This window comes from Scyliorhinus canicula, chromosome 6, assembly GCF_902713615.1.
Source record: "Scyliorhinus canicula chromosome 6, sScyCan1.1, whole genome shotgun sequence".
Taxonomy (NCBI): domain Eukaryota; kingdom Metazoa; phylum Chordata; class Chondrichthyes; order Carcharhiniformes; family Scyliorhinidae; genus Scyliorhinus; species Scyliorhinus canicula.
The window spans coordinates 114,419,313-114,446,786 of NC_052151.1; the positions used below are offsets into that span (position 1 = coordinate 114,419,313).

The window sequence follows — 27,474 nt, forward strand, 5'->3', positions numbered from 1 at the left end:
GTGCAATCATTGAGGACTCATTGGAAGCTTCAATGGGGGCAGGGTCACTAGTTCGAAGCATTAATAGATTCCTGGCAATATTCTGAAACACACCTCATGCTACTTCCCAGAACTCGCCAGCATACATGATGTTAAAAAGGAATCTATGAACCATCTTTGACCTTGTTACCTGAAGAAACTCCCAAGATTGTCAAAAGGAACCAATTAATCCAGATGTCCAGAAGGGAAAGAGACATTCTATCTGTCGTGGTGAGCAAGTACTGGCCTGGAGCTACAACGCGTTGACAAGTGGGTACTTGCCACAGTCCTGGCCGAGACAGGTCCCATATTCAGACTAGGGACAAGATCATGTGGCAACCGCACGCTGACCAGCTGTTACCGCCATACCCCAAGTGTTGGAACTACTCATTACCACAGGACATCGAGAAGGGGCCTTGGCCTTACTAAGTCCCCTGAGCGAACGACTGTAATCACTGTTGATACCACCCCCATGGAGGAGACTATCCGTAAGCCCCCTAGGGACGAACCCTCTTCACCTGAGGTCCCCAGTATCCATAAAGTGGAGAACAATCCTGTACCAGATGTAAGGAAACAACTGGCACGAAACAGGAGCCTGCTGGACAGATCCTCTTCCTTAGTGTGCCTCATGTTTGTGTATCTACTGGAAACTGTTTTTCCTGTCTACGTAAATAGTTTTGCTGCTTGTGAATATGTGTAGCTTTTGGACTATGTAAATACTGGGGGTGTTTGCTTGAAGGGAAATTTCAAAGTAATGGGGAGGGGGTGTTCTCTATTATAGTTGGTGTATGTTATGTTGGGCCAGTGTCCCTTTAAGAGATGAGTCACGTGAGCACTGGTGATATCGTCAGTCATTTGCACAGGCTTTAGGCCCAGTCTTGTATTTAAGCCTGTGACAGTGCTCACTGCAGCCGTGTAAATGGGCCAGTACAGAACAGACTGAGGCAGACATTTTAATCTTTAGGGAGCTGGGGTCTTAAATAACTTCACTGCTTGACAGTTCAATAGACTTCATCTGTCTTTCTAGAGCATTTATGTCCACTGCAATAATTTGTAATTGCCACACTGCCGGTTAAGGCTCTTGCTGCAGTGAAAATGAGGTCTGTTGGAACTCAGCACTGAGTTCAAATGGCCTTGCTGAGTTTGGGATTCCCTTGTGTGAGACACACCCTGCCCCTTTCCTCTAGCAGCAAAAATGGGATCTGTCAGAAATGGGAATGGGACTTGAGCAGAAGGGTCCCATCCGCCATTTTTTAGAGTCTGCGGAGTCCCCACAACTCTGAAATTCCAGACTAGAGTTTTAACTTGTAAGGAGAGAGGCAAAACAGTTGGACCAATTTTACTGCACGGAGATATATTCAAAGCACAAAAGTAAAATACGCTGGAAGTCTAAAACAAAAGCTGAAAATGCTAGAAATACTCAACACAACTGTGGAGAAAGAAACAGATTTAACATTTCAGATCAGTATTGTTTCATCAGAACTGGAAAAAGTCAGAGAAAAGATGGATATGAAACAAGTAAAAGGGGGAAAGGGTGAATAAAAGAACAGAAGTTCTGTGATAGGTGGGAGGTAGGAGATCATAAATTACAAAAGGGTATTTTGTGCAAGGCCAAAGAGAGTGATAATGGGACAACTAAAGACGCAAGAGATCTGTCCAGAGCAGCTATGAATCGCTGAGTCATGAACAGTTGCTATCCAAAAACAAAAAAAGGGCAAGAAAGTAAAAATGCCCCTCCAGTTCAGAGGACGGGTTGCATCTAAACTGGGGAGGCATAAATATCCTGGCCGCGAGGTTTGCTCGTGTCACACGGGAGGGTTGAAACTAGTATGGCAGGGTACCGGAGCAATAGGTCAGAAGGTGAGAGCATTGAGGGAGAACTAGGGAAAAGGGCAAGTATGGCTCTGAGGAAGAGCAGACAGGGAGAGTTGCTGAAAACAGCAGGTCTGGTGGCCTGAAGTGCATATGTTTTAATGCAAGAAGTATTACGGGTAAGGCAGATGAACTTGGAGCTTGGATTGTACTTGGAAATATGATGTTGTTGCCATTACAGAGACCTGGTTGAGGGAAGGACAGCTAAATGTTCCAGGATTTAGATGTTTCAGGCGGGATAGAGGGGGATGTAAAAGGGGTGGCGGAGTTGCGTTACTGGTTAGGGAAAATATCACAGCTGTACGACGGGAGGACACCTTGGAGGGCAGCGAGGCTATATGGGTAGATATCAGGAATAAGAAGGGTGCAGTCACAATGTTGGGGGTTTTCTACAGGCCTCCCAACAGCCAGCGGGAGATAGAGGAGCAGATAGGTAAACAGATTTTGGAAACGAGTAAAAACAACAGAGTTGTTGTGATGGGAGACTTCAACTTCCCAAATATTGACTGGAACTCACTTATTGCTAGGGGTTTAGATGGGGCAGAGTTTGTAAGGAGCATCCAGGAGGGCTTCTTAAAACAATATGTAGATAGTCCAACTAGGGAAGGAGCTGTACTGGACCTGGTATTGGGGAATGAGCCCAGCCAGGTGGTAGAAGTTTCAGTAGGGGAGCATTTCGGGAACAGTGACCACAATTCAGTAAGTTTTAAAGTGCTGGTGGACAAGGATAAGAGTGATCCTCAGCTAAATGTGCTAAATTGGGGGAAGGCTAATTATAACAATATTAGGCTGGAACTGAAGAACCTAGATTGGGGGCGGATGTTTGAGGGTAAATCAACATCTGACAGGTGGGAGGCTTTCAAATGTCAGTTGAAAGGAATTCAGGACCGGCATGTTCCAGTGCAGAAGAAGGATAAATACGGTAAATTTTGGGAACCTTTGATAACGAGAGATATTGTAGGCCTCGTCAAAAAGAAAAAGGAGGGATTTGTCAGGGCTAGAAGGCTGGGAACAGACAAAGCCTGTGTGGAATATAAGGAACGTAGGAAGGAACTTAAGCAGGGAGTCAGGAGGGCTAGAAGGGGTCACGAAAAGTCATTGGCAAATAAGGTTAAGGAAAATCCCAAGGCTTTCTACACGTACATAAAAAGCAAGAGGGTAGCCAGTGAAAGGGTTGGCCCACTGAAGGATAGGCAAGGGAATCTATGTGTGGAGCCAGAGGAAATGGGTGAGGTACTAAATGAATACTTTGCATCAGTATTCACCAAAGAGAAGGAATTGGTGGATGTTGAGTCTGGAGAAGTGTGTGTAGATAGCCTGGGTCACATTGAGATCCAAAAAGACGAGGTGTTGGGCGTCTTGAAAAATATTAAGGTGGATGGGATCTACCCCAGAATACTGAACGAGGCTAGAGAGGAAATTGCTGAGGCTTTGACGGAAATCTTTGGATCCTTATTGTCTTCAGGTGATGTCCCGGAGGACTGGAGAATAGCCAATGTTGTTCCTTTGTTTAAGAAGGGGAGCAAGGATAATCCAGGGCACTACAGGCCGGTGAGCCTTACGTCAGTGGTAGGGAAATTACTGGAGAGGATTCTTCGAGACAGGATCTACTTCCATTTGGAAGCAAATGGACATATTAGCGAGAGGCAGCATGGTTTTGTGAAGGGGAGGTCATGTCTCACTAACTTGATAGAGTTTTTTGAAGAGGTCACAAAGATGATTGATGCAGGTAGGGCAGTGGATGTTGTCTATAGGAACTTCAGTAAGGCCTTTGACAAGGTCCCTCATGGTAGACTGGTACAAAAGGTGAAGTCACACGGGATCAGGGGTGAGCTGGCAAGATGGATACAGAACTGGCTAGGTCATAGAAGGCAGAGAGTGCTTTTCTAATTGGCGGGCTGTGACTAGTGGTGTTCCGCAGGGATCAGTGCTGGGACCTTTGCTGTTCGTAATACATATAAATGATCTAGAGGAAAATGTAACTGGTCTGTTAATAAGTTTGCAGACGACACAAAGGTTGGTGGAATTGCGGATAGCGATGAGGACTGTCAGAGGATACAGCAAGATTTAGATCATTTGGCCACTTGGGCAGAGAGATGGCAGATGGAGTTTAATCCGGACAAATGTGAGGTAATGCATTTTGGAAGGTCTAATGCAGGTAGGGAATATATAGTGAATGGTAGAACCCTCAGAGTATTGAAAGTCAGAGAGATCTAGGTGTACAGGTCCACAGGTCACTGAAAGGGGCAACACAGGTGGAGAAGGTAGTCAAGAAGACATACGGCATGCTTGCCTTCATTGGCCAGGGCATTGAGTATAAGAATTTGCAAGTCATGTTGCAACTGTATAGAACCTTAGTTCGGCCACAGTTGGAGTATAGTGTTCAATTCTGGTTGCCACACTGCCAGAAGGATGGGGAGGCTTTAGAGAGGGTGCAGAAGAGATTTACCAGGATGTTGCCTGGTATGGAGGGCATTAGCTATAAGGAGCGGTTGAATAAACTCGGTTTGTTCTCAATGGAACGACGGAGGTTGAGGGGCGATCTGATGGAGGTCTACAAATTTATGAGGGGCAGAGACAGAGTGGATAGTCAGAGGCTTTTTCCCAGGGTAGAGGGGTCAATTACTGGGGGGCTTAGGTTTAAGGTGCGAGGGGCAAGGTTTAGAGATGTACGAGGCAAGTTTTTTTACACAGAGGGTAGTGGGTGCCTGGAACTCGCTGTCGGAGGAGGTGGTGGAAGCAGGGACGATAGTGACATTTAAGGGGCACCTTGACAAATACATGAATAGGATGGGAATAGAGGGATACGGACCCAGGAAGTGTAGATTTTAGTTTAGACAGGCAGCGTGGTCGGCACAGGCTTGGAAGGCCGAAGGGCCTCTTCCTGTGCTGTACTGTTCTTTGTTCTTTGAGAGAAAGATCAAGCCCAGCAAATGGAATGGAAACAACTGGGGCCAAGGTTTTGATCTAAAATAGTCAGGAAGGTTGTAAAGTGCCCAGCTGAAAATAAAATGCTATTCCTTCAACTTTCATTGAGCTTCTATAGGAATCTGAGGACACAAGTCGTAGTGTGGAGAATTAACATGGTGGACAACTGGAAGCTCTGGATCAAGCATGCAGGCTGCAAGGAGTTTTTCCATAAAGTGCTCACCAAATCTGCATTTGTTCTCCCTAATGGAGAGGAGACCACATTGTGAACAGTGAAAACAGTGTACGAAATTGAAAGAACTAGCATTTCACTTGAAAGGAGGATATGGGGCATTGGACAGTGGAATAAGAGAGAAGATAAGACAGCAAGTGTTTGCAATTCCTGCACTTGCATCAACAGTGCCGTGAAAACAGGAAGGGGTGTTGAGAGTGATTGAGGAGTGGACCAGAATGTGGCAGAAGAAGTAGTCTCTTTGAAAGGCTGAAAGTGGAGGGGAAGGGAGTGGTGAACGCACACTGGAGGTGGAAGAAACGGTGCAGAATGATGAAAACAGAGGCTGATCAGATGGAAGGTGATGAAAACAAGGAAATTCATAGCACGGTTGGGGGAGGGATGGGATGAGAGCAGAAATGTGTGAAATGAAGCAACTAAATTCCACAGCATTTCACCAATGGCAATTACAGCATCATTGAAAATATGGAATATGAAAAGTTTATTTTGTCTTTCCAATCCATTCTTTCCATAGTCTTTCTGGCACTCTATCCGAACCATTTAATCTCTTGGCAAAGAATTTTCAAGCACCTAAAACTAATTCAAGCAAATCTCCAGGGTAGTTATCTATATTGTTTTACATAACTTCCCTTTATATCCAATTCTGAGGAGGGTTTACATTGGTAATGACAATTTGTCAGTTCTTACCACAGATGCTACTTGACCTGCTGAGCGCTTCCAAATTCTCAGTTTTTGTTGCAAAAGAAAATAAGATACATACAAAGCGATAAATGGGATTAAATAAATTGGAACAATGGCAATGAGAGCCAGGGTGAAAGAGCGAGGGAATAAGAAAGTGGGAGTTGAATCAGAAAGACAAGGAAGTGTGAGAGATGGAGAGAAGGAATGATGTGGAGTAAAAGTAAGAATGAATAATTACGGTACTGAGAGCTGGATTGTGAGCGAAGATATGAGATAGCAGAAATGACGCTTAGAGACGAGGTATAAAAATAAAATGTACATTCAAATTAAATAATTAGAAACAAAGCTTGTGAAAGGACATACCGATCGGCTAGATTTCAGATTCTCTGCATGGTGTATTCATGGTGATGTTACAATGTTTGTATTACATTTGAAACTTGTGCCTTTTTGTCGATACGCAGTTTATTTCTTCCTCAAAGGTTGGCCACGCTGCCCTTGTAATATTTAAATGTTACAGCTTATATATTAGGAAAATACAAAGCCAGCATTTCATGCAACTAAAGACCGGAACAAATGATCTGCTAAGATATCAGTTGGTGAACACAGGCGTACCTTGTAAACAAAGGGAAAAGTGACAGTTTTAACGACTTGAATTTGCAGTAGGTTTATAAACTAGCGCTTCAATATTAAATAGTTGTTTTTCAGGTCATGATGACATGCAGAAAAAAATGTTGACATCCTCATAGCCATATTTATATGTCTGCTGCTGTAAAATGCACAGTAGCAGTGTTTTTCTCATATATTCCATTTATTGAATTTGTAATTAACAGCTAAAAAGTCAACAAAGTTTAAGGACTGGTTGGACTGCAGCAGCATGGAGGTCAAGCCAAACCCAGTTGCATTAGAGATCATGGCATATCTAGCCCAGGAGACAGTGGCCCAGGTAATATGCAAACTTTATAAAATGGAGTGTTCTCATGCATGAAATTAGTTTAATTTGAATTTGTAAAGAAAACATGCAGTTTTGCAACTTTGTTACAATGACTGTAACAGGTATGGTAAACCCATCCCAATGTGTCACACCCCCTAACTACTAATAATCTCCATCAAAAACCCTCACACACCCAGCACTTCTGCAAGCCTCTCATCTAAATTTCACAACTTACACACGCTATTCAACCATGACAGCCCCATTACCCAACATATTTTGCCACACTCGCTAGCACACTTGCAGGTCAAGATGGCACTTAATAGGAGGCAGAAGCTCCTAACTGTTGAGTGACCCCCTTGGAGGAGATCATAGAATTTACAGTGCAGAAGGAGGCCATTTGGCCCAGCGAGTCTGCACCGGCTCTTGGAAAGAGCACCCTACCCAAGGTCAACACCTCCACCCTATCCCCATAACTCGTAACCCCACCCAACATTCAAGGCAATTTTGGACACTAAGGGCAATTTATCATGGCCAATCCACCTAACCTGCACATCTTTGGACTGTGGGTGGAAACCGGAGCACCCGGAGGAAACCCACGCACACATGGGGAGGATGTGCAGACTCCTCACAGACAGTGACCCAAGCCGGAATCGAACCTGGGACCCTGGAGCTGTGAAGCAATTGTGCTAACCACAATGCTACCGTGCTGCCGTGAGATGGTGCTTGCTATCGTTGGAGTAGTTGTGACTGAAACCGGGCCAGTGGTGGGGTAAAATCATCGAACATGACTGCATGCTCATACCTAATTCTCCTTCTCGTGGCCCCACTTTTCATTTCACAATCTCTTCTAATCGACAAGCTGCAGATAGTCCAAGTTTTCACCTCATGATTTTCCCCCACCCTTCACCACAAGCCTACCTTTTTGCCTGCCTCCTTAAAGGTAAGACAGAAACTTGCATGTATATGGTCCCTTAACATAGTGAACATCCCAAAGTGCTTTTTTTTTGTGCAATAAATGTTAGGGTCTAAAATGTGCCAGCTGTCAGGGAGTGTGGTGGACACCATTTCAACTTCATCTTTCAAAAATAGAATTGGGTAATATCTGAAGAGAAATAAATACCAGGGCCATGGGGGAAAGCTGGAGGACCAGGACTAAGTGAGTTGCTCTCGCAGAGAGTCAGCATGGGCAAGATTATCCAAATGACTTCCTACTGTGCTGTAACCATTCTATGATAAGTGAGCATTAAGCTAGATGACCAAAGGCTTGGTAGATTTCAAAGAACATCTTAAAGGAGAAAAGAGAGAAGGAGAGGTTTAGGTAGGAAATTCCAGAGCGTGGGTCCTAGGCAGCTGATGGAACAGCCATCAATGATGGAATTATTAAAATCTGGAAGACTCAAGAGCCCAGAATGAGCACAGATCTAGAAGGGTTGATGGGGTGAAGCTGTTTAGAGAGAGAGTTGAGACCAAGGTGTGATATGCAAACATGATTTTAAAATAGAGGCATTGCTTGGCTAGGAGCTAAATGTCAAAAATGTTGGGTGGGCAGACATGTGCAAGTGTTATTTTGTTTGTTCAGGGGATGTGGGTGCCACTGGCTGAGCCAACATTTATTTCCCATTGCTAATTACCCTTGAGTGGTTTGCTAGGCCCTTTTAGATGGCATTTAAGAGGCACATTTGGGTCTGGAGTCACATGTAGGCCAGAAGGGTGGCAGATTTCATCCCCAAAGGACATTAGTGAACCAGATGGGTCTTTACAGCAGTCAACAATGGTTTCCTGATCACCGTTAGACCTTTAATGCCTGATTTTATTGAATTCAGGTGGGATTTGAACCCAAGTCCCCAGAGCCTTACTGTCCAGTGACAATATCTTAGCACAATGGGTAGCAGGTTTTGAATTACCTCAAGTTTATCGAGGGTAGAATGTGGAAAGCTGGCCACAAGTGCATTGGAAGAATCAATTCTAGAGGTTACCAAGGCATAGATGAGGGTTTTAGCTGCAGGTAAGCTGAGGCAAAATCAAAATCAGGTGATGTTACGGGTAGCACAGGTGTCTGTTTGCCAGAGGGTGAGGTCACTAATGAGTTCTGTTGCAGAGGACTCAGATGGGGAATTTGATGGGGTAGCCTGGAGAACAAAGCTGATAGGTCTGAGCAATGAAACACTTGGTGCATTTGCAGGATGGCCAGCAAGCCTGTCAATCTTACCCAGCACCAACTTGGCATAGGGCTTTGTGGAGAAATTGGAGCCCATTCTTTCCAGTGAGGAAGTGATGGCCAACACTTTAAGCATACTTGAGGACCCAACCGTAATGCAGCATCTTCCTCCTCCTCTTCCTCCTCAGTGGGTCACTTTGTAGCTGGTGGCAAGGACTGTGCCAAGTTCATGATGAGGTTGTGTAACATGTAGCAGGCCACGACGAATTTCAATATACACACTGACAGTAATTGCAGGGCTTGTCCAGAACAATCCAGGTAGAAAACACTTTGCTGAAGCACCCTTGTCGTCTGTTCCTGTCACATTTCACATGGGCAGCCTAACTTTACCACGTTGCCGCCACTGATTTCGCTCTATCATGCGGTAGGTCAGCGATGATTCAAAAGACCACACCCCTGTCTGGAAGCAAGTGGTTTGTGCAGAATCCTTGACGTCAACCCATGCCAAACACTCCCTGTGGACTGAAACCCCTTAAGCAACTTTAAATAATTCTGGAAACTACTAAACTGCTTACTACTTAAACTACTACTGTGCATGTTTAAGAGACATCTCTAGCTGGAGTTTTGAACAACAAATCAGTGTTAGATTTTTGAGGTAAACAGCAGAGTGTTGGAAGAAGGGCACGACTGGGCTGAATTTTGCAACCTATCCACTTTAATCCCACCATTGTAATCTGTGAACATGAATTCTATAAATCTGGTAGTTTGAGTTGACATTTGGCAAATGACAATGAAAAACTTTTTGGTAAAAGTCCAACTTGGTCTGTTAAATCATGAATGGAACCTGCCACTCCTAACTGACGATTGAAGTGGTTTGTTGCTGTAATATTCTGGTGGTGCACGCAGCAAATGAATTGTCTTGGATTGTCATCCTTCTCACTGAATCCTGCATTATTTCCTGTGTCTTACGAGAAATTGAACTATTGATGAATAGTCACAGCTACAAAAGTTTACAAGCCCTTCATGGAATGGCCAGTACCAGGGTTTCGAATAAGAGTGTGATATTGCAACAAAGCAGCTTAATTTATGCTTACGAACACGAGCGTAAAAATTCAGCCACTTTAATTCAAAGCTCCAGGGAGGATATGAGTCTCTATCCTCAGTGACACTGCATTTCTGTGGTTTTAGTCCATTGTGCTGCTAACAAAAAGAATATAACAATTCTGAATCAACTTTGGGAAATTTCACAGCAGAGAACTTTATTGAACAGCTCATATGAAAGTACCATGTTTCTTGGTGGTATTATGAATAATTCAAGACTCATTTAATTCCGCAGTGACTGATTAAAATCCCATATTTTTATTTTTAAGGTGGTTGACCTAGCCCTTTTGGTGAAGCAAGATATGGCTGCTAAAACAGGAGATCCATTTAATAATGCCAGATCTGTGACACTTGCACATCACAATGCTGCATTACCTGAGGTAAGTGCTTTGAACGTACTTACACAATCCTTTAGAGGAAGGGAATTAATTCCCACAAAAGTACTAATTTCATGCTTCCCGAAAAAACAATTTCATACTAATTATTTTGAGTTGAATTTGTATGTTTTCCAGTTTAAACAATGCCATAATTGTTAATATTTATGCTTGCTGCAAAGTCAGCATCCACAAGGTTATAATTTGTATGAATAAAAACTCACTTTAAGTGAAATGTCTGGACAATGAGCCCATTGACTGTAACCTACCAGAAATAGTGCAGAATGTGTCAACAAATGTGTGATGTCTTTGAATTGGCTGAAAAAGCAAACAAATGGATTATTCAGATAGACCATAAGATGTAGGAGCAGGCGTAGGCCATTTGGCCCATCACGTCTGCTCTGCCATTCAGTGAGATCGTGGCTGGTCTGATATAATCCTCAACTCCACTTTCCCACCGTATCCCCAGAACCCTTGATTCCCTTACTGAGTAAATAATCTGCCTATCTCAACCTTCAACCTATTTAATGATCCAACTTCTACAGCTCTCTGCAGTAACGAATCCCACAGATTCACAAATAATAATAATCTTTATTAATGTCACAAGTAGGCTTATATTTGCACTGCAATGAAGTTACTGTGAAAAGCCCTAGTCACCACATTCCGGCGCCTGTTCGGGTACACTGCGGGAGAATTCAGAATGTCCAATTCACAGCACGTCTTTCGGGACTTGTGGAAGGAAACTGGAGAACCCGGAGGAAACCCACGCAGATACAGGGAGAACATGCAGACTCCGCACTGTGACCCAAGTCAGAATCGTACCTGGGACCCTAGCGCTGTGAAGCAACAGTGCTAAACACTGTGCTACCGTGCTGCCCCTACATTCAACAGCCTCCTGATATTACTGGAGAGCTGCTCGCCCTTTACGAAACCCGTTTGGTCCTCAGCAACATATCTGGCACATATCCCTCCATCCTTCCTGCCACCAGCTTAGCCAGCACCTTCACGTCAGTCTTCAACAACAAAATGGGCCTATATGACCCACACTCCAGCAGATCCTTCCCTTTCTTCGGAATTAGCGTAATCGACACCTGCATTAGTATCTGTGGCAGCTCCCCCTTCTCCAGTGCCTCACTCAGCATCCACAGCAAATGCGGTGCAAACTCCGTTACATACGTCTTGCAGAATTCCGTCGGAAAGCCATCTGGCCCCAGAGCCTTCCTCTTACTTTATCCCCCAAATACCATTGATCGCCTCCCTAAGACCCAACGGCTCCTCTTCTCTTCCTCCAAGTTTGGAAACTCCCATCCGTCCAGGAACCGTCTCAGCATCTCCACCTGACTCTGTCATAAATAACTTCTCATAGTACCCAAGGAACACCTCATTTATTCTCCACCCAGCCCCCCCCCCCCCCCCCCCCCCCGGCTCTGACACTACCTCCCTCCTCTTGGGTCTCACCTTTAAGATTCCCCGGACGCAGCTTGTCCCCCTCAGCTGATGTGCCAGCATGCGACTTTCCTTCTCTCCATATTCGTATTGAACCCCCCTCGCCCTCCTTAACTGCCCCATCCTGCCTGCCTACAAATCCCTCAGACTCCACCCCCACCGTTTGACTCACCACAAAGAAATCCATTCTCAAATACACATTATACATGTGTGAGAAGAAGGAGTAACCCACCCCGGGTTCTTAAGCCTCCACAGGTCAACCATCCGCTCCATAAACCCTCCGAACTCCTTCGCTATCTTCAACCTCCATATTGACTGGGGGCTCGATCTGTCCACCCTCGGTTCCATCATGCAATTAAAATCTCCATCCATAATCAATTGGTGCTTATCTAGATCTGGGGTCACTCCCAAGAAACCGCTCACAAACCCCACATCATCCCGATTCAGCACATACACATTGACTCAAACCCTGATTGGAATACCTGTCCCACCTATGCCTTTCTCAGCCTAACCTGGTCTTCTTTCACTTGGAGGTGCATCTCGTGTAAAAAGATCACCTCCGGCCTCGAACTCCTCAAGCGCACAAAGACCCTGGACCTCACAACCGGCCCATTTCAACCCCCAGATGTTACAATTCTTACCAGCGGCTTACGCCTCTACTTCCTTCTACCATCCACCATCATCCCCCTCCAGCTCTGCCTCCTCTAATACCACCCTATATTGCCCCATCCAAGATGGCCATCCTCTTCGTCCATCACCACACTCAGCCTCCAACTCCGCCAATCCTCCCTCTCCTACCTCACCTCCGTTCACCCGCGATACCTCCAGTCTGGCAGTTCCTGCTCGAAGGCCCCCATACACCCCCACATGCAGTACAATACACCTTGGCTCTGCACGCCCCTTCGCCAACTCCGTACCGATAGCCTGATATATTCGGACACGGTTCCCCTCCCATTCGCAGTCTCACTTCTCCCTGGCCCATTGCACGATCTTTTCCTTCTCCACAAATTTGTGCATCCATGCAATCACCGCCCCCGGCAGCTCCCCCGCTCTCAGCCTCTGCCTTATAGACCTGTGGGCCCTGTCTACCTCTGGGACCTTGTCCAGCACGCCTTGCTCCACAAGTCCGGCCAACATCCTTGATACATATTTTGTGGCGCTTGTTCCTTCCACACCTTCTGGCAGCCCCACAATCGGTAGGGTCTGCCGCCTAGACCTGTTTTCTTGCTCCTCCACCTTCCCCATCAGCAACTTATATAAGTCCCCCCCAGGCCCCCCATATCTGCCTCCAAGGACACGATCCGGTCACTCTGGTCAGACACCACTGTCTCCACATATCGTATCTTCGCCCTTTGTGCCTCAAGGCACTTCTCCACTCGATCCATAAACTCTCGCAGAGGTGCTACTGCTCCCTCGATGGCCTTCGACCAGTCCCCATGCACCTCCTTCCTCTGCTGTCAAAATTCATCTTTGATGAAGGCCATCAACTGCTCCATCTGGGCCTTTCCCACTGGCACCGACTCTTCCCCCTCTGCCACGTTCGCAATTGTTACTGCGCCACGGGTCCCCTCCAGTTCCTTAGCCAGGTCTTTGACTGTTTTTTGCCGGGTTTGGCAGCCAGTAGATATATCAGTAGATATAGAAAATCTCTCCATCTGTATTTCTGCACCACATTTCCTGCTGGAGCTATCCCACTTTTGTGCCCAAACCAATGCCTTCGAGCCAGAGCTGCCGGTGCCTTCCGGCCTCGGGTGGCTGTCTGTGTGGAGTTTGCATTTTCTCCCCCAGTCTACGTAAGTTTCCTCCAGGTGCTCCGGTTTCCTCCCACAGTCCAAAGAAATGCAGGTTAGGTGCATTGGCTATGATAAATTACCCTTAGTGTCCAAAAGGTTAGGTAGTTACTGGGTTTGATTGAATCACATGAACTAAAAATGCAACAATCCTATTAAGTCCCAGCTTTCAGTGCAAATCTAACTTCCAGTCAAACTACATTTCAGGAACATAAAAGGAGCTATTCATCTGCCTTAAGTATATTCTTGCATATCAAGGACAAAAGTAACTTTGCTTCATTCAGTGAGTGTTTGAGTGCTGGTCCACCTTTGATAAAACAGACAATGGTTATGATTACCAGTGAAAAACACATATGCTGTGAGAAAAAAAAATTGTCATTTTATGCTGATTGGAGCATAGAAATATCAGTAGGCCATTCAGCCCCTCAGGTCTGCACCTGCTGTTCTGATAGGTTATGGGTGATCTGTACCTCCAGCCACCCATTTACTATCAGGTGGATTTTCACAGTAACTTCATTACAGTGTTAATGTAAGCCTACTTGTGACAATAAATATTATTAGGTGAATCATCATACTTCAATGCTCAGACTAATGCAGGCAGGATTTATCTATCCTAGTCTTTCTTGATGCGTAAAAATAAGATGAATCCTCATCAGAGTGCTTGAAACAGGAGCCCAGCTTTAAATGTATCATACTTCTTGACCTAACAGCAAATTAATATGAAATCTAAATATAGAATGTCTCTTGAATTGAAGCTTGACACTTCCAAGACCAGTCACAGCCAAGATGAAATTCTACCAGCTTGAATAGCCAATGCTATGTTTGTTTTACAGTCAGTGTTCCAATTCCCCAACTAAGTGAATTACTGGGGAATAAATCCAGCCTAGTCAGAAATCTGCTGGGTTGCTTACAGGTAACATCTGAAGAATTTAAGTCTTTTAGCTATCTGTTTAGTTCAGTTTCCCTGATCTTCTGCCATTCCTTTATAGGCAGAAAACAATTCAAACAAGTTATCCAGGCTCATGGATTCATAAATCAAGCAATAATTGCACTGATCTGTTTGGTGTGGTGTTAGTTCTTCTGACAGGATCATCTTTAATTGGTCTGCTGAATGACAATATCCACAGTGAATTTTATGTTAATTGTATTGTCAAGGTTATGGATACACAGGTGACGGTCATTGATTGATTGAGTACCTTGAGTATATATAAAGAAACACCAACATTTCCTTTTACTTAGTGTCCTATTTGGGTCTGTCGTCCCTGTCACTATTATTCAATTTATTGATGTTTTTTCTTCTATTCAAAAGAGTGTAAAGAAAGACTTGTCGCTCACTGGGTGTTGGGTAGGGAGGAGGCAGACATTTGTAATGTTTCATTCTGTAAATGAATCTAGTATTAAATAAAATATTGGTGTCTAGTTCCCTACTTCACCAATTGGCTTTGAATTAAGTTAACATCCAGCTCTTTATTAGGGCCAACAATCTAATTTTCTGGCCCATTAAACAAGAATAGTTCATCACCCATTAATATTTTCATAGATTATACAATCTGATTCAATCTAATTTCTTTAATCTCTTGATTTTTTTCCACATTTTTTTTACCTTTTCTCTTTATCCTGATATCATGCCAAAATCAGTTCACCAGAACTTCACAATATTGACTCCGCTTGCCTTTTGTTTTGGGTATCATTGTATACATAGCTGTCTGATTACTCTCCCAACTAAATCTATTTGTTGTTCCAATGGATGGTTTATCAGAGCAAAGTAGCTAAAACTTTCTTGTTAAACTGTTCATATATCCACTAAACATGTAGTTCTACCAGAAACTTGAAATTCCAGATTTGAATATCACGTTCGATTGGAATTTACAGGCAAGCTTCTCCCTCATAACAAACCTCTCCCTCATGACAAACCTCTCCCTCAGGACAAACCTCTCCCTCAGCACAAACCTCTCTCTCAGGACAAACCTCTCCCTCAGCACAAACCTCTCCCTCAGCACAAACCTCTCCCTCAGCACAAACATGTCCCACATGACAAACCTCTCCCTCATGACAAACCTCTCCCTCATGACAAACCTCTCCCTCATGACAAACCTCTCCCTCATGACAAACCTCTCCCTCATGACAAACCTCTCCCTCATGACAAACCTCTCCCTCAGGACAAACTTCTCCCTCAGGACAAACCTCTCCCTCAGGACAAACCTCTCCCTAAGGACAAACCTCTCCCTCAGGACAAACTTCTCCTTGTTGTCTATAACAATATGGGTGAATGGCAATATATCCAAGCGGGCAAAATTAGCTGTGTCCACAGAAATGGGCAGCACAATTTACGAGGTCATTGGGGCAGACCTGGCCAGGCGACGGGCCGAATTCAATAGAGCGAAAGCAGCTCTTCACAAGAGCAACGTGCGTTTTGGTATGCTGTACCCAGTGAAACTCTGGGTCGCATACCAAGAAAGAGAATACTTCTTTACAGCCCCCGCAAACAAGTTTGTCGAGGAACACGGGCTGGAAAACCAGCAGCTAGAGTAGAAATAAGGGTCCCCTGGCAAGAGGCAATAATACGCCGACGGAGAGGAGATGAGGCAACGCCAGGCCCCCCCTCCCCCCGCCATGGCGAGCGCACCCTGACCAAAGAGCAAACCACTGCCCCAGGCACCGCTTCAGGTGAGAGACCAGGCCCCAGCACGAGGGAACGAGAGTAGAGTAGAAGGGAGAGCAAGCAAGATGCGTGCAGGATAGGGTGGGGCAGAGGAGAAGCGAGACAGCAACTCCCGAGAGGAGGGGCCAAAGTACTAGCAGGAAAGCTAGCGCCGGGGGCATGCAACAAAGCAGGGCCACAGCGCGCCCCCAACAGGGGGGAAGGTGCCAGGCAGGGGGTGGGGGGGACCACCCAACAGAGCCAGGAGAGCAAACGGGGATGGGAATAGGGGAAAGAGGGACTAAGGGGGGGAAACGGGAGAGACCGGGGGGGGGGGGGAACACAGGGAGGGAGAGACCAGGGAGGGGGGACACAAGGGAAGGAGGGACAAACAAGGCTAGAAAAGGAATAGGGCTACAAAGTGCCACAACCAAGGGCTCGAAACAAAGAATCGCTGCAAACACCACCCAGTACGGTGGGAGACCCCAGAGTACAGGGGACTACCTGTGTGGCGGACACATAGTGGACGGCCATGGCGGGTACCCCCGGGACAAAGGGAAACCCCGGAGGGCAGGGGCCCGACCGCATGGAGAGAGCAATGACAGCGGCCATCCTGGACGGCCCTCTAACAAAGGGAAACCCTGGAGGGCAGGGGCGTGTCCACCAGGTAAGTATGGTTAATCCCACAGGAGCGAGGGGACAGAAGCCCCCCACCAGGATAGTCACCTGGAATGCAAGGGGACTCAACGGCCCAGTGAAGAGATCCAGAGTCCTCACCCACCTCAGAAATATGAAGGCCAACATAGTCTTTCTCCAAGAGACACACCTGAGAGAGCAGGACCGACTCCGGGTAAGAAAGGGCTGGGTGGGACAAACCTACCATTCCTGCTATGGGACAAAGGCCAAGGGGGCTGACGGTACTGATCGGCAAGAGGACGATGTTTAGGGCGACAAAGACGGTTACGGACCTGGGGGGACGGTACGTCATGGTCAGCGGGGCCCTAGATGGGGCACCGGTAGTACTAGTTAACATGTACGCACCCAACTGGGACGACATGAAATGAAATGAAAATCGCTTATTGTCACGAGTAGGCTTCAATGAAGTTACTGTGAAAAACCCTAGTCGCCACATTCCGGCGCCTGTCCGGGGAGGCTGGTACGGGAATCGAACCGTGCTGCTGGCCTGCTTGGTCAGCTTTAAAAGCCAGCGATTTAGCTGAGTGAGCTAAACCAGCCCCTAACATGAGCTTCATCGAGAAGACCATGGCAGAAATCCCTGACTTAGCGACGCATCGACTAATCATAGGGGGAGGACAGACAGATCAAACCCCAAAACTGGGAAAACCTCAAGCTTGGCAAGGGAACTCAGTCACTTTATGGAGCAGATGGGAGCGGTGGACCCCTGGAGGTTCGCCCACCCAGATGGAAGGAATTCTCCTTCTTCTCCCCAGTGCACAACGTACACCAGAATTGACTTCTTTGTGGTGGGGAAAACGGTGCTTCCGGGGATAGACAAAGTGGAATACTCCGCAATTGTAATATCAGACCACGCTCCACACTACATGGACGTGAGGCTGGAAACAGGCAGGGCCCAACGCCCCACATGGAGGTTGGACATTGCCCTACTAGCTGACAAGGCCTTCAACGAAAGGATATCACGGACCATAGCAGAGTACACAGAGAACAACCAGGATGGGGAGGTCTCACCCTCCACGTTCTGGGAAGCGCTAAAGGCCGTACTGAGAGGGGAAATCATCGCTTTCAAAGCGTGAGGAGATAGGGAGGAAAGGGCGGCTAGGCAGCAGCTGGTCGACTCCATACTGGAGGCATACCATAAATACTCCGAGACCCCTACCGTAGAGCTTTTGGCAGAGAGGAAAGAGCTCTCCACCAGGAAAGCAGTGCACCAACTCCGCCAGGCACACGGGACCCTGTACGAACACGGAGACAAAGCCAGCCGTCTGTTGGCACACCAGCTGAGAAAGCAGGCAGCCACCAGAGAAATTGCACAAATCATGGATACCAGAGGCACGTTAGAAACAGAACCAGAAAAGATTAACAAAACCTTCAAGCCTTCTACCAAGGGTTGTACACTTCAGAGCCCCCAGTGGGGGAGTCCAGGATGAAACGGTTCCTTGATGGACTGGACATTCCAATAGTGGGGTAGGGCAAAACACGGGAACTGGAAGCACCACTAGCACTGGGAGAGATCATGGACAGCATTAGCTCCATGCAGGCGGGGAACGCGCCAGGACCAGACGGGTTCCCGGCGGACTTCTACAAACAATTTGCGACAGCACTGGCCCCGCACCTGCGGGAGATGTTCACAGACTCACTAGCTAGGGGCACACTGCTACCCACGCTAGCACAGGCCTCAATCTCGCTGCTTCCTAAGAAAGACAAAGACCCAACGGAATGTGGGTCATACAGACCCATCTCACTGCTGAACGCAGATGCCAAAATACTGGCCAAAAGGCTAGAAGACTGTGTACCTGAGGTGGTCGCAGAGGACCAGACAGGATTTGTCAAAAGTAGACAGCTTACCTCGAACATCAGGTGCCTGCTGAACGTGATAATGACCCCCTCCGGGGAGAGAAAACCAGAGGTGATCGTCTCCCTAGATGCAGAAAAGGCCTTTGACAGAGTCGAATGCAAATACCTCATAGAGGTACTGGAGCGATTCGGGCTTGGAACAGGGTTCACCTCCTGGGTAAAAGTCCAATACAATGCTCCCATGGCAAGCGTATGGACCAACGATGCCAACTCCCAATACTTCCAGCTGTACAGGGACACTAGACAAGGATGCCCACTGTCTGTGCTGCTGTTCGCCTTCGCGATTGAGCCACTAGCAATCGCACTCAGAGCAGCAAAAACCTGGAGGGTGCTCCGAAGGGGCGGCAGAGAGCACAGAGTCTCACTCTTTGCAGGTGACCTGCTCCTCTACATTTCGGACCCACAAAGCAGCATGGACAGAATCATTGCGCTCTTGAAAGAGTTTGGCGCCTTCTCGGGCTACAAATTCAACATGAGCAAAAGTGAGATCTTCCTAATACACCCACAAGGGGGGTCAGCAGTAACGGGACTGCCATTTAAACAAGCCCGACACAAATTCCACTACCTAGGGTTCCAAATAGCCCATGACTGGAAAGGGAAACCTCACCAGTCTGACGGAGGAAGTAAAACAGGACCTGCAAAGATGGAACACACTCCCACTCTCCCTCGCGGGGAGAGTCCAGACGATCAAAATGAACGTACTGCCCAGTACCTCGTCCTACTTAGATCCATTCCGATCTACATCGCCAAGGCCTTTTTCAAAGCGCTGGCCAAACTAATCATGGCGTTCGTATGGGGGGGGGAAATGTTAGGATCCCAAAGAAGGTCCTACAAAAAACAAAATCCAGGAGGGACTAGCCCTCCCAAACCTTCCCAAAGGAAACTGTAATGACATGTATGACTGACTGATAGAAAGGGCTGACACCATACTGGACGCAACACGAAAGAAATGGGAGGATGACCTGGGGATTGAGATAGGGTGGGGACTCTGGAGCGAAGCACTGCATCGGGTCAACTCCACCTCCACGTGTGCAAGGCTCAGCCTGACGCAGCTAAAAGTGGTACATAGAGCCCACTTAACAAGAAACCGTATGAGTAGCTTCTTCCCGGAGGTGGAGGACAGATGTGAACGGTGCCAAGGAGGCCCGGCCAACCACGCCCACATGTTTTGGTCTTGCCCCAGACTTGCTGGGTACTGGACAGTCTTCTTTGAGGCAAAGTCCAAAGTGGTGGGGGTGAGGGTGGAGCCATGCCCGAAAGTGGCGGTCTTCGGGGTATCAGACCAGCCAGATCTATTCCTGGGGAGGAGGGCGGACGCCCTTGCCTTTGCCTCCCTGATCGACCGCCGTAGAATCCTGTTCGGCTGGCGGTCAGCAGCACCGCCCAGAGCTGCAGACTGGCTGTCCGACCTCTCGGAATCTCTCCAAATGGAGAAAATCAAATTCCCCATCCGAGGGTCAGACGGACGACTTCCACAGAATGTGGGAGCCATTCACGCAATTGTTCCGGGACCTGTTTGTGGCCAACGAACAAGCGGAAGAATAGCCAGGTAGCCAAGAATCAGGGGAGAGTAGCCAAAGTGTGAGAGGGAGAGATAGACCGGGAGAGAGGGGGGTGGGGGGGCAGCTAAACCTAAGAGGAAAGAAAGGCGAACCACAGGAAGGGGGGATGGGGGGGGGGGGGGGGGGGGGGAGAGGGAAGGGACAGGGAACAAGAGAGGAGAACCAGGAAGGTGGGGGGGTAGGCAAGGAAATGAGAGCCGGAAGGAAGGCACGGGATACAATAATGACCATGGCACCTCCAGGAGCAGGGAACAAGGAGAATAAAGATGAAGGACGGGAGGAACGGCAGAAGCGGAGGTGAGCGTGAGACGGCAGCGAGATCTGTCCGGGAGAAGCAAGCGATAACACCAACACCAAACCCATTCGAGTATTGCCCACTGTAATTGTTTCTCCGACACCCGAATGTATATTTACCTCCCCAGTCTCCACCCCCCCCCCCCCCCCCCCCCCCCCCCACTACCACCACCACACAAGTTATTTGTTGTAAATAATTTTGCCAGGTGGACAGAGTTGCTGCTGTTGAGCTGGTGCACAATATCCTACCAGTTGTTCTATTTTATTTGTTAATGTATTTTTTTATTATTTGTTATTTTCTTTCTTTGGTATGTTTGGGTGTGCCCTATATGTTTCTTATCATGTGTATACAACGGTAAATACACTTTGTTCAAAAACCCAATAAAAAACATTTATAAAAAAAAAAGAAATGGGCAGCACAGCAGCACAGTGGTTAGCACAGTTGCTTCACAGCTCCTGGGTCCCAGCTTTGATTCCCGGCTTGGGTCACTGCCTGTGCGGAGTCTGCATTTTCTCCCCATGTCTGCATGGGTTTCCTCCGGGTGCTCCGGTTTCCTCCAAAGATGCGCAGGTTAGGTGGATTGGCCATGCTAAATTGCCCTTAGTGACCAAAAATGTTGGGTGGGGTTACTGGGTTACGGGGATGGGGTGGAGGTTTGGGCTTATCTGAGGTGCTCTTTCCAGAAGCCGGTGAAGACTCTGAGCCGAATGGTCTCCTTCTGTACTGTAAATTCTATGATTCTATGAAATGCCTTCATGGTGGGGTCCCAGTGGTGATCAAATTGAAAAGGTATATTGTAAATGGGATATTAACTTGGCCTACTAGTATATTTTTCATTATGTGCATTTAATAAATAATTGAATTGATGATGATTAATGCTCTCTCATTTCCTAAAATATCTGAACAGGAAAGAAACAAAGGTTGCTAATCACCTAAGCAATATATTGTCAAAAATCAAGTCTCCCATAAAATGTGTGCTTACGGTGGATTTGGATTAGTATCTGGTTCTATGAACAACCTGTTGGTGTTTCAGCCTCTCAAAAAATTACTATGTCCTTTTAGATACAATTTCAAGTTCACTCCGCGAGTTTGAAGAGTAACCCTGACTCTCCTGAGAATACGCCCCCATCAACGCCAACAACCCCTGCATCTGCAGCACATCTTGTGTCTAAAACACATTCAGGAAACATGGGGAATGGAGGCATGGGGCAAGATTCCAGCAATACTAAAGCCAAAACTCGCAAGAGAAAAAAGGTTGGTAGATACTGTTTACTCATTCTCTCCATGTCTGCGTGGGTTTCCCCGGGTGCTCCGGTTTCCTCCCACAGTCCAAAGATGTGCAGGTTAGGTGAATTGGCCATGATAAATTGCCCTTAGTTCCCAAAAAAGGTTCGGTGGGGTTACTGGGTTACAGGGAGGGGATAGGGTGGAGTGCTTTTTCCAGGGACCGGTGCGGACTCAATGGACAAAATGGCCTCCTACTGCACTGTAAATTCTATGATCAATGGAGCAACATTCTTCTGCACTCTGTACCACCATCATGCTGTGCTGTATAGACATCATCATAGTAAAATGTATGAACTAAGTTTTAGCTTTAAATGTAGACTTTTGGTGAAATATTATCAACTTATCAGAACAGTGTATTTATTAAGTATGTAAAGAACAAACATAGAATTAGGGGATAACTTTGGCCTATGAAATTCGAACTGAAAGTTGACATGCTCTATGATTTTTTAGGCAAGACATATCTGTTATCTGACACGTGGGCAGCACGGTAGCATGGTGGTTAGCGTCAATGCTTCACAGCTCCAGGGTCCCAGGTTCGGTTCCCGGCTGGGTCACTGTCTGTGCGGAGTCTGCACGTCCTCCCCGTGTGTGCGTGGGTTTCCTCCGGGTGCTCCGGTTTCCTCCCACAGTCCAAAGGTGTGCGGGGTAGGTGGATTGGCCATGCTAAATTGCCCGTAGTGTCCTAAAAAGTAAGGTTACGGGTTTAGGGTGGATACGTGGGTTTGAGTAGGGTGATCATTGCTCGGCACAACATTGAGGGCCGAAGGGCCTGTTCTGTGCTGTACTGTTCTATGTTCTATGTTCTAACCTGAATCTGAAGCTTCCAATATGTACCAAATTGGGAACTTGCTTATTTCCCATTTTGAATAATTCAGTATTTGTGTTCACTGCTTTTGGTGTTGTTTTATTCCAAAAGTTGCCTCGTCTTACAAACAAAGGCATTGGGTTGAAATTGGTCTTAAACAGTGTCAAGAAGCATCAAGGTGTAAAAGGGGCTGTCCATTGTTTGGCTATTGCATGTTTTCCGCCACCATCCAAGACCAATTTCATCTCCATTAGATCTTAACCATTTATGTTATTAGACAACAGTAAGGTTTTGTTTTTACATTGTGTAGTTTTGTCCTGCATTAAATCATAGCTTAAGTCAAATATTGAAGTGGTTAATTAAATAGTTGTGAATAATGCAGTATCCCAACATCAATGTTAATTTAATGAGGTCCGATTCACCTAAGCTGTGCCATGAATTGTAATGGCAGGTGCCAGCTTCGTGGATTGGTGAAACTAACTAATGGAGTGTTTTATAGTCCATAGAGATTTATTGTCTGCCAGGCAATCGCAAAGCAAAATTCCCAACAATTCTAAGTAGTCCAGGTTGCCAATACTTTGCTATGCTTCCAGCTCAACAAGGAAGCATAGGAGAAGTGAGAAAATATTAAGGAGAAAATTGGAGCAGATTGATTTTGTTTTCAACTGTTTTAACAATAGTAACAAAATAAATTAAATGAATATAATTATATTTGTAGAAATCAGTTAACCTTTGTTTATTGTAAATGTATGCTCATTTATAATCTCTTTTAACCCTCCTTCCCTGCCCCCCACAATCTTTGGAAGTGGACAATTTATATATGATGCTCCACATCATTATATCTTCAAGGACAATTATTTAAACCTTAGTACACTACAGATAAATGTACTTGGGCAGAAGCAAAGTTCATGGATCTATTGAGAGTCCCTTTCTGTTTTGCAATAAGAAGAAACCAGCAAAATCATTACTGTACAGATATTGATTGTTTTTTAAAATCATTTTCAATTCTGAATTCGGCATTTACGTGAAGTCCACACATGCGTTGCCCAACAGAGGTAAGTGGGTCATGCTCAGAAGTGGGAACCAGGTTGTTATGTTACCTTGTGTAATATATGTTACTCATTTGCTTCTTACCAAGATGATCCTCTATTCGATGTTCATTAACACTCAAATTCTTCTCGTTAAATAAACTGTGTTTGTTCTCTCAACAACTATACTAGAGATTAAATAAACAAGATTAAATATATATTAACTATGATTAACAACGCCTACACTCAGAGCTATCTCTCTCTACCTCTGGTCACTAGTCACTACATCAACAAAGAGGCAGGAACTCGGCTTGAATTTGTCTTTCATACCCATCTCTCGTGCTGCCATCTAGTGATTACTCAGTTGTTACTTCTAAACATTGACTCCTTATATAAATACAGATATGCAGATCACTGCACAGGGCTGTTATATTTCTTTCTTAGCCGAGCATCACGAAGGAATCGTGATACCCCATCCTATCTGAGATCAGTTAACTCAGCTGATGGGAAGTAGATCATAGGGCATCCTGCTCAATATTGTTTAGTTAACACACAGCCATTGCCAACTGAGCCGTCAGAAAAACTTCTAATGAATGTTATGCTAATCTAATTATAGCAAGGGAAATGTTTTTGTTTTTTTTTGCACATGTTACGATTGTGAGACCCACAACACACTTCCCTGCTTTGCCTCATGATGCACTTTAACTTCCAATGCTTTGAAGTAGCACACCTTTTGTGCCATTGTGAATTTGTATTTCACACTTCAGCCTTCCTTCCACCTCGGAGTGAAATTAATAATTTTACTACTGGTTTGTACTGACTGACAATTTAAAATTGTGGACATGTGCTTAGTAGGAATTGGAACAATGCTAATTTCAGAAAAATACATTTATTCTTTAACTGCTTCCATATCTGTGAAACTTTATTTGATTAAGCTGAAGGAATTGGGTTTAATTATATAAATGTTGGGATTTGGCCTCTGGACATCAAACTCTTGGAATCTGAATTTAATGGTACCAATATAAAAGCTTATTATCAATGTGGCAGAATGCACATTTGGGTCCCAAAAGTGGAAGGGTAGTGTGCTTATTTTACTGTGCCGCTAAGTACTCTTTCCAAACCATTAGAGTTTCACAAACATCAGGAGGGAATTCATTCCATCAGACACAAGGGGCGCAATTCAGTGGAAAAAGGTTAAAGTCCTGTCTCGGGCACATTTGGCAGGGTGTTTCTCGAAGGCTATATGAATACCTTTCATTTGTATTGATTTCTTACAGCCCTCAGGATGCTATCTGTGCATTGTTGCTCTTTTTTAATAAAATACTTATATTTTAAGTATTTGAACAAGATCTTCAGATGAATTAATGTGCAATGTAATAGTTATTCTGCACATCTTATCCAGATGCTTGAAAGGTTTCATGCACCCTTCCGTGGGTATTTTAGAATGGTATTACTGAGTTGGGAGTAGCTCAGCTACCCACTTATCACTTGAGTTATAAGGAGATCAGAAAAGTAGAAATAAAAGGGAAAAGAAAGAAACTTTTAGAAACTCAGAATGGCAGAAATAAACCTTAAGACATTTCTATTTTAAACAAATTCTTTATTTTTTCTAAAATATTGGGCTGGATTCTCCTTTTCAGGGACTATGTCCCCATGCCGTCGTGAAAACTGTGGTCTTTTATGGCAGAAAAACTGGTGATTCACAGATTCACAGCATTGCAGGGGGCTAGCAGGCAGCTATCATGGAGCTCGCAGCTACAGCTGCCAATACAACCTCCCCCTACATCTCCGGGTCAGAGGCTGCGCATACGCACGGCGGCAGCCTCCAGTGGCCGCGCCGTGTTCCATGGCGGACTCAGACCGCGGACCTGGACTGCAGAAATAGTGCCCCCGATTGGCCATATGCCCGACCCGGACCGTCCGCACAATAAAAGCCCAGTCCCGAATTAGGCCACACCTGCCCTCCGATCAGCCTGCCCTCGACTGAGTCCACAGCCGCCTCGCAAGTATCCCGAATGGCAGGACCACATTCGAAATACGCCATCGGGAATCTGGCCATTCGGGGTTAGAGAATAGAGAGGTGGGCCACTAGCAATGGCCTCAGGTGGTGGATACTAGTTGCAGCAAACTCCCCGAGTACACACTTTTCCGGGGGGGATGCGCAGAATTGCAGAACCGGCGGTTAGAGAGACTTGGGTTTCTCAGGTTTAAAAACTAAGAGAGAATCTCATCGAGGTATACACAGCAAAGAAAAACTACATTTAGATTACCACCTTCGACTTAATATCTGACTCTGGCCAAGAGGGAATTTATTGAATTGTTCGAAGCCAAATGTCGGACTTATGTGAGAAAGTTGTTCATATTTGTGGTGAACATATGAAATGGATTTTTGAATCAGACAAACTGGGCAAAAACTCTGAAATGACCATTCAATTTTGTTACTGTAATGGTTGATTTGGTCTGTATGGATGAGCTGAATGATATTCGTCACTTTTATATCTTATAATGTGTATGATTCAGCCTTCAATAAGCAAAAAACAGTCTTCATGAGTAATTTCTATTTAGCCATGAGCCTTATGTTATAACTACTTACCCCACAAAGGATGGGATTACGAATGCTCTTTGGTTCCAAGACAGCTTACATTTGCTGGCCTTCCTATCATCCCATCAGAGCAATTCTGAAATGTGGGTTTGTGTTGACAGTGCTCATTTAGAAAAGAAAAGAAAGAAAGCCGCTTATTGTCACGAGTAGGCTTCAATGAAGTAACTGTGAAAAGCCCCTAGTCACCACATTCTGGCGCCTGTTCGGGGAGGCTGTTACGGGAATCGAACAGTGCTGCTGGCTTGCCTTGGTCTTATAGGTTTAAAAGGGTTTATATCAGGGGTTAAGCAGCTTGTTCTATTCAATAATTTTTTTTAAATCCTCAAAAATTGCAATGATAATATGCAGATGCAAGCTGAGTAGATGACCAATTAAAATCTTTCATCAAAACATCTTGAAAGTAACTACATGTTCCTCAACTAAACTGTACAACATGGTAGCATGGTGGTTAGCATAAATGCTTCACAGCTCCAGGGTCCCAGGTTTGGTTCCCGGCTGGGTCACTGTCTGTGCGGAGTCTGCACGTCCTCCCCGTGTGTGCGTGGGTTTCCTCCGGGTGCTCCGGTTTCCTCCCACAGTCCAAAGATGTGCGGGTTAGGTGGATTGGCCATGCTAAATTGCCCGTAGTGTCCTTAAAAGTAAGGTTAAGGGGGGGGTTGTTGGGTTATAGGTATAGGGTGGTTACGTGGGTTTGAGTAGGGTGATCATTGCTCGGCACAACATCGAGGGCCGAAGGGCCTGTTCTGTGCTGTACTGTTCTATGTTCTATGTTCTAAGTGCGTAGTATCAGTGTTGGCTTTAGAAGCATGTTGCCAACAAAGACTCTGTTTTGGGAATTGGTCTGTGGTAGTACAATTTTAAAAAAGAAAGAAGGAAGTAGCAGGATAAATTTAGAAAAGAGAATGTTTCAGTAATTGTGATTAAGCCTATAACTGGCAAGAAAAATATTAACATTTGCCCTTCAAAATTAACTACCCTTCCAGACAGTATTTATGTAAAGGGTGGTGTACCTTAAAATGCAATTGCTCCAAACTAAATAGTCAGATTGTAATCATCTCAAAATCTTGAAAAAGTGAACAGTTGGATCACAATGGAATAAGTGTGCAACTAATGAAAAATGAAATGAAAATCGCTTATTGTCACGAGTAGACTTCAATGAAGTTACTGTGA

The 27,474-nt window shown here is 45.6% G+C and overlaps 1 protein-coding gene across 7 annotated transcripts in view; it reads left to right on the forward strand.

Annotated features, from left to right (window-relative positions):
- Positions 1-27,474, forward strand: part of supt3h (SPT3 homolog, SAGA and STAGA complex component) — a 518,479-nt gene that overhangs the window by 398,001 nt on the left and 93,004 nt on the right. For all 7 annotated transcript variants that reach the window (XM_038799932.1, XM_038799934.1, XM_038799933.1 and 4 more), the window contains 3 exons: positions 6,562-6,674; positions 10,191-10,301; positions 21,645-21,836. In XM_038799932.1, coding sequence (XP_038655860.1) covers positions 6,562-6,674; positions 10,191-10,301; positions 21,645-21,836 — 416 coding nt within the window. The remainder of the gene's footprint in view (positions 1-6,561; positions 6,675-10,190; positions 10,302-21,644; positions 21,837-27,474) is intronic.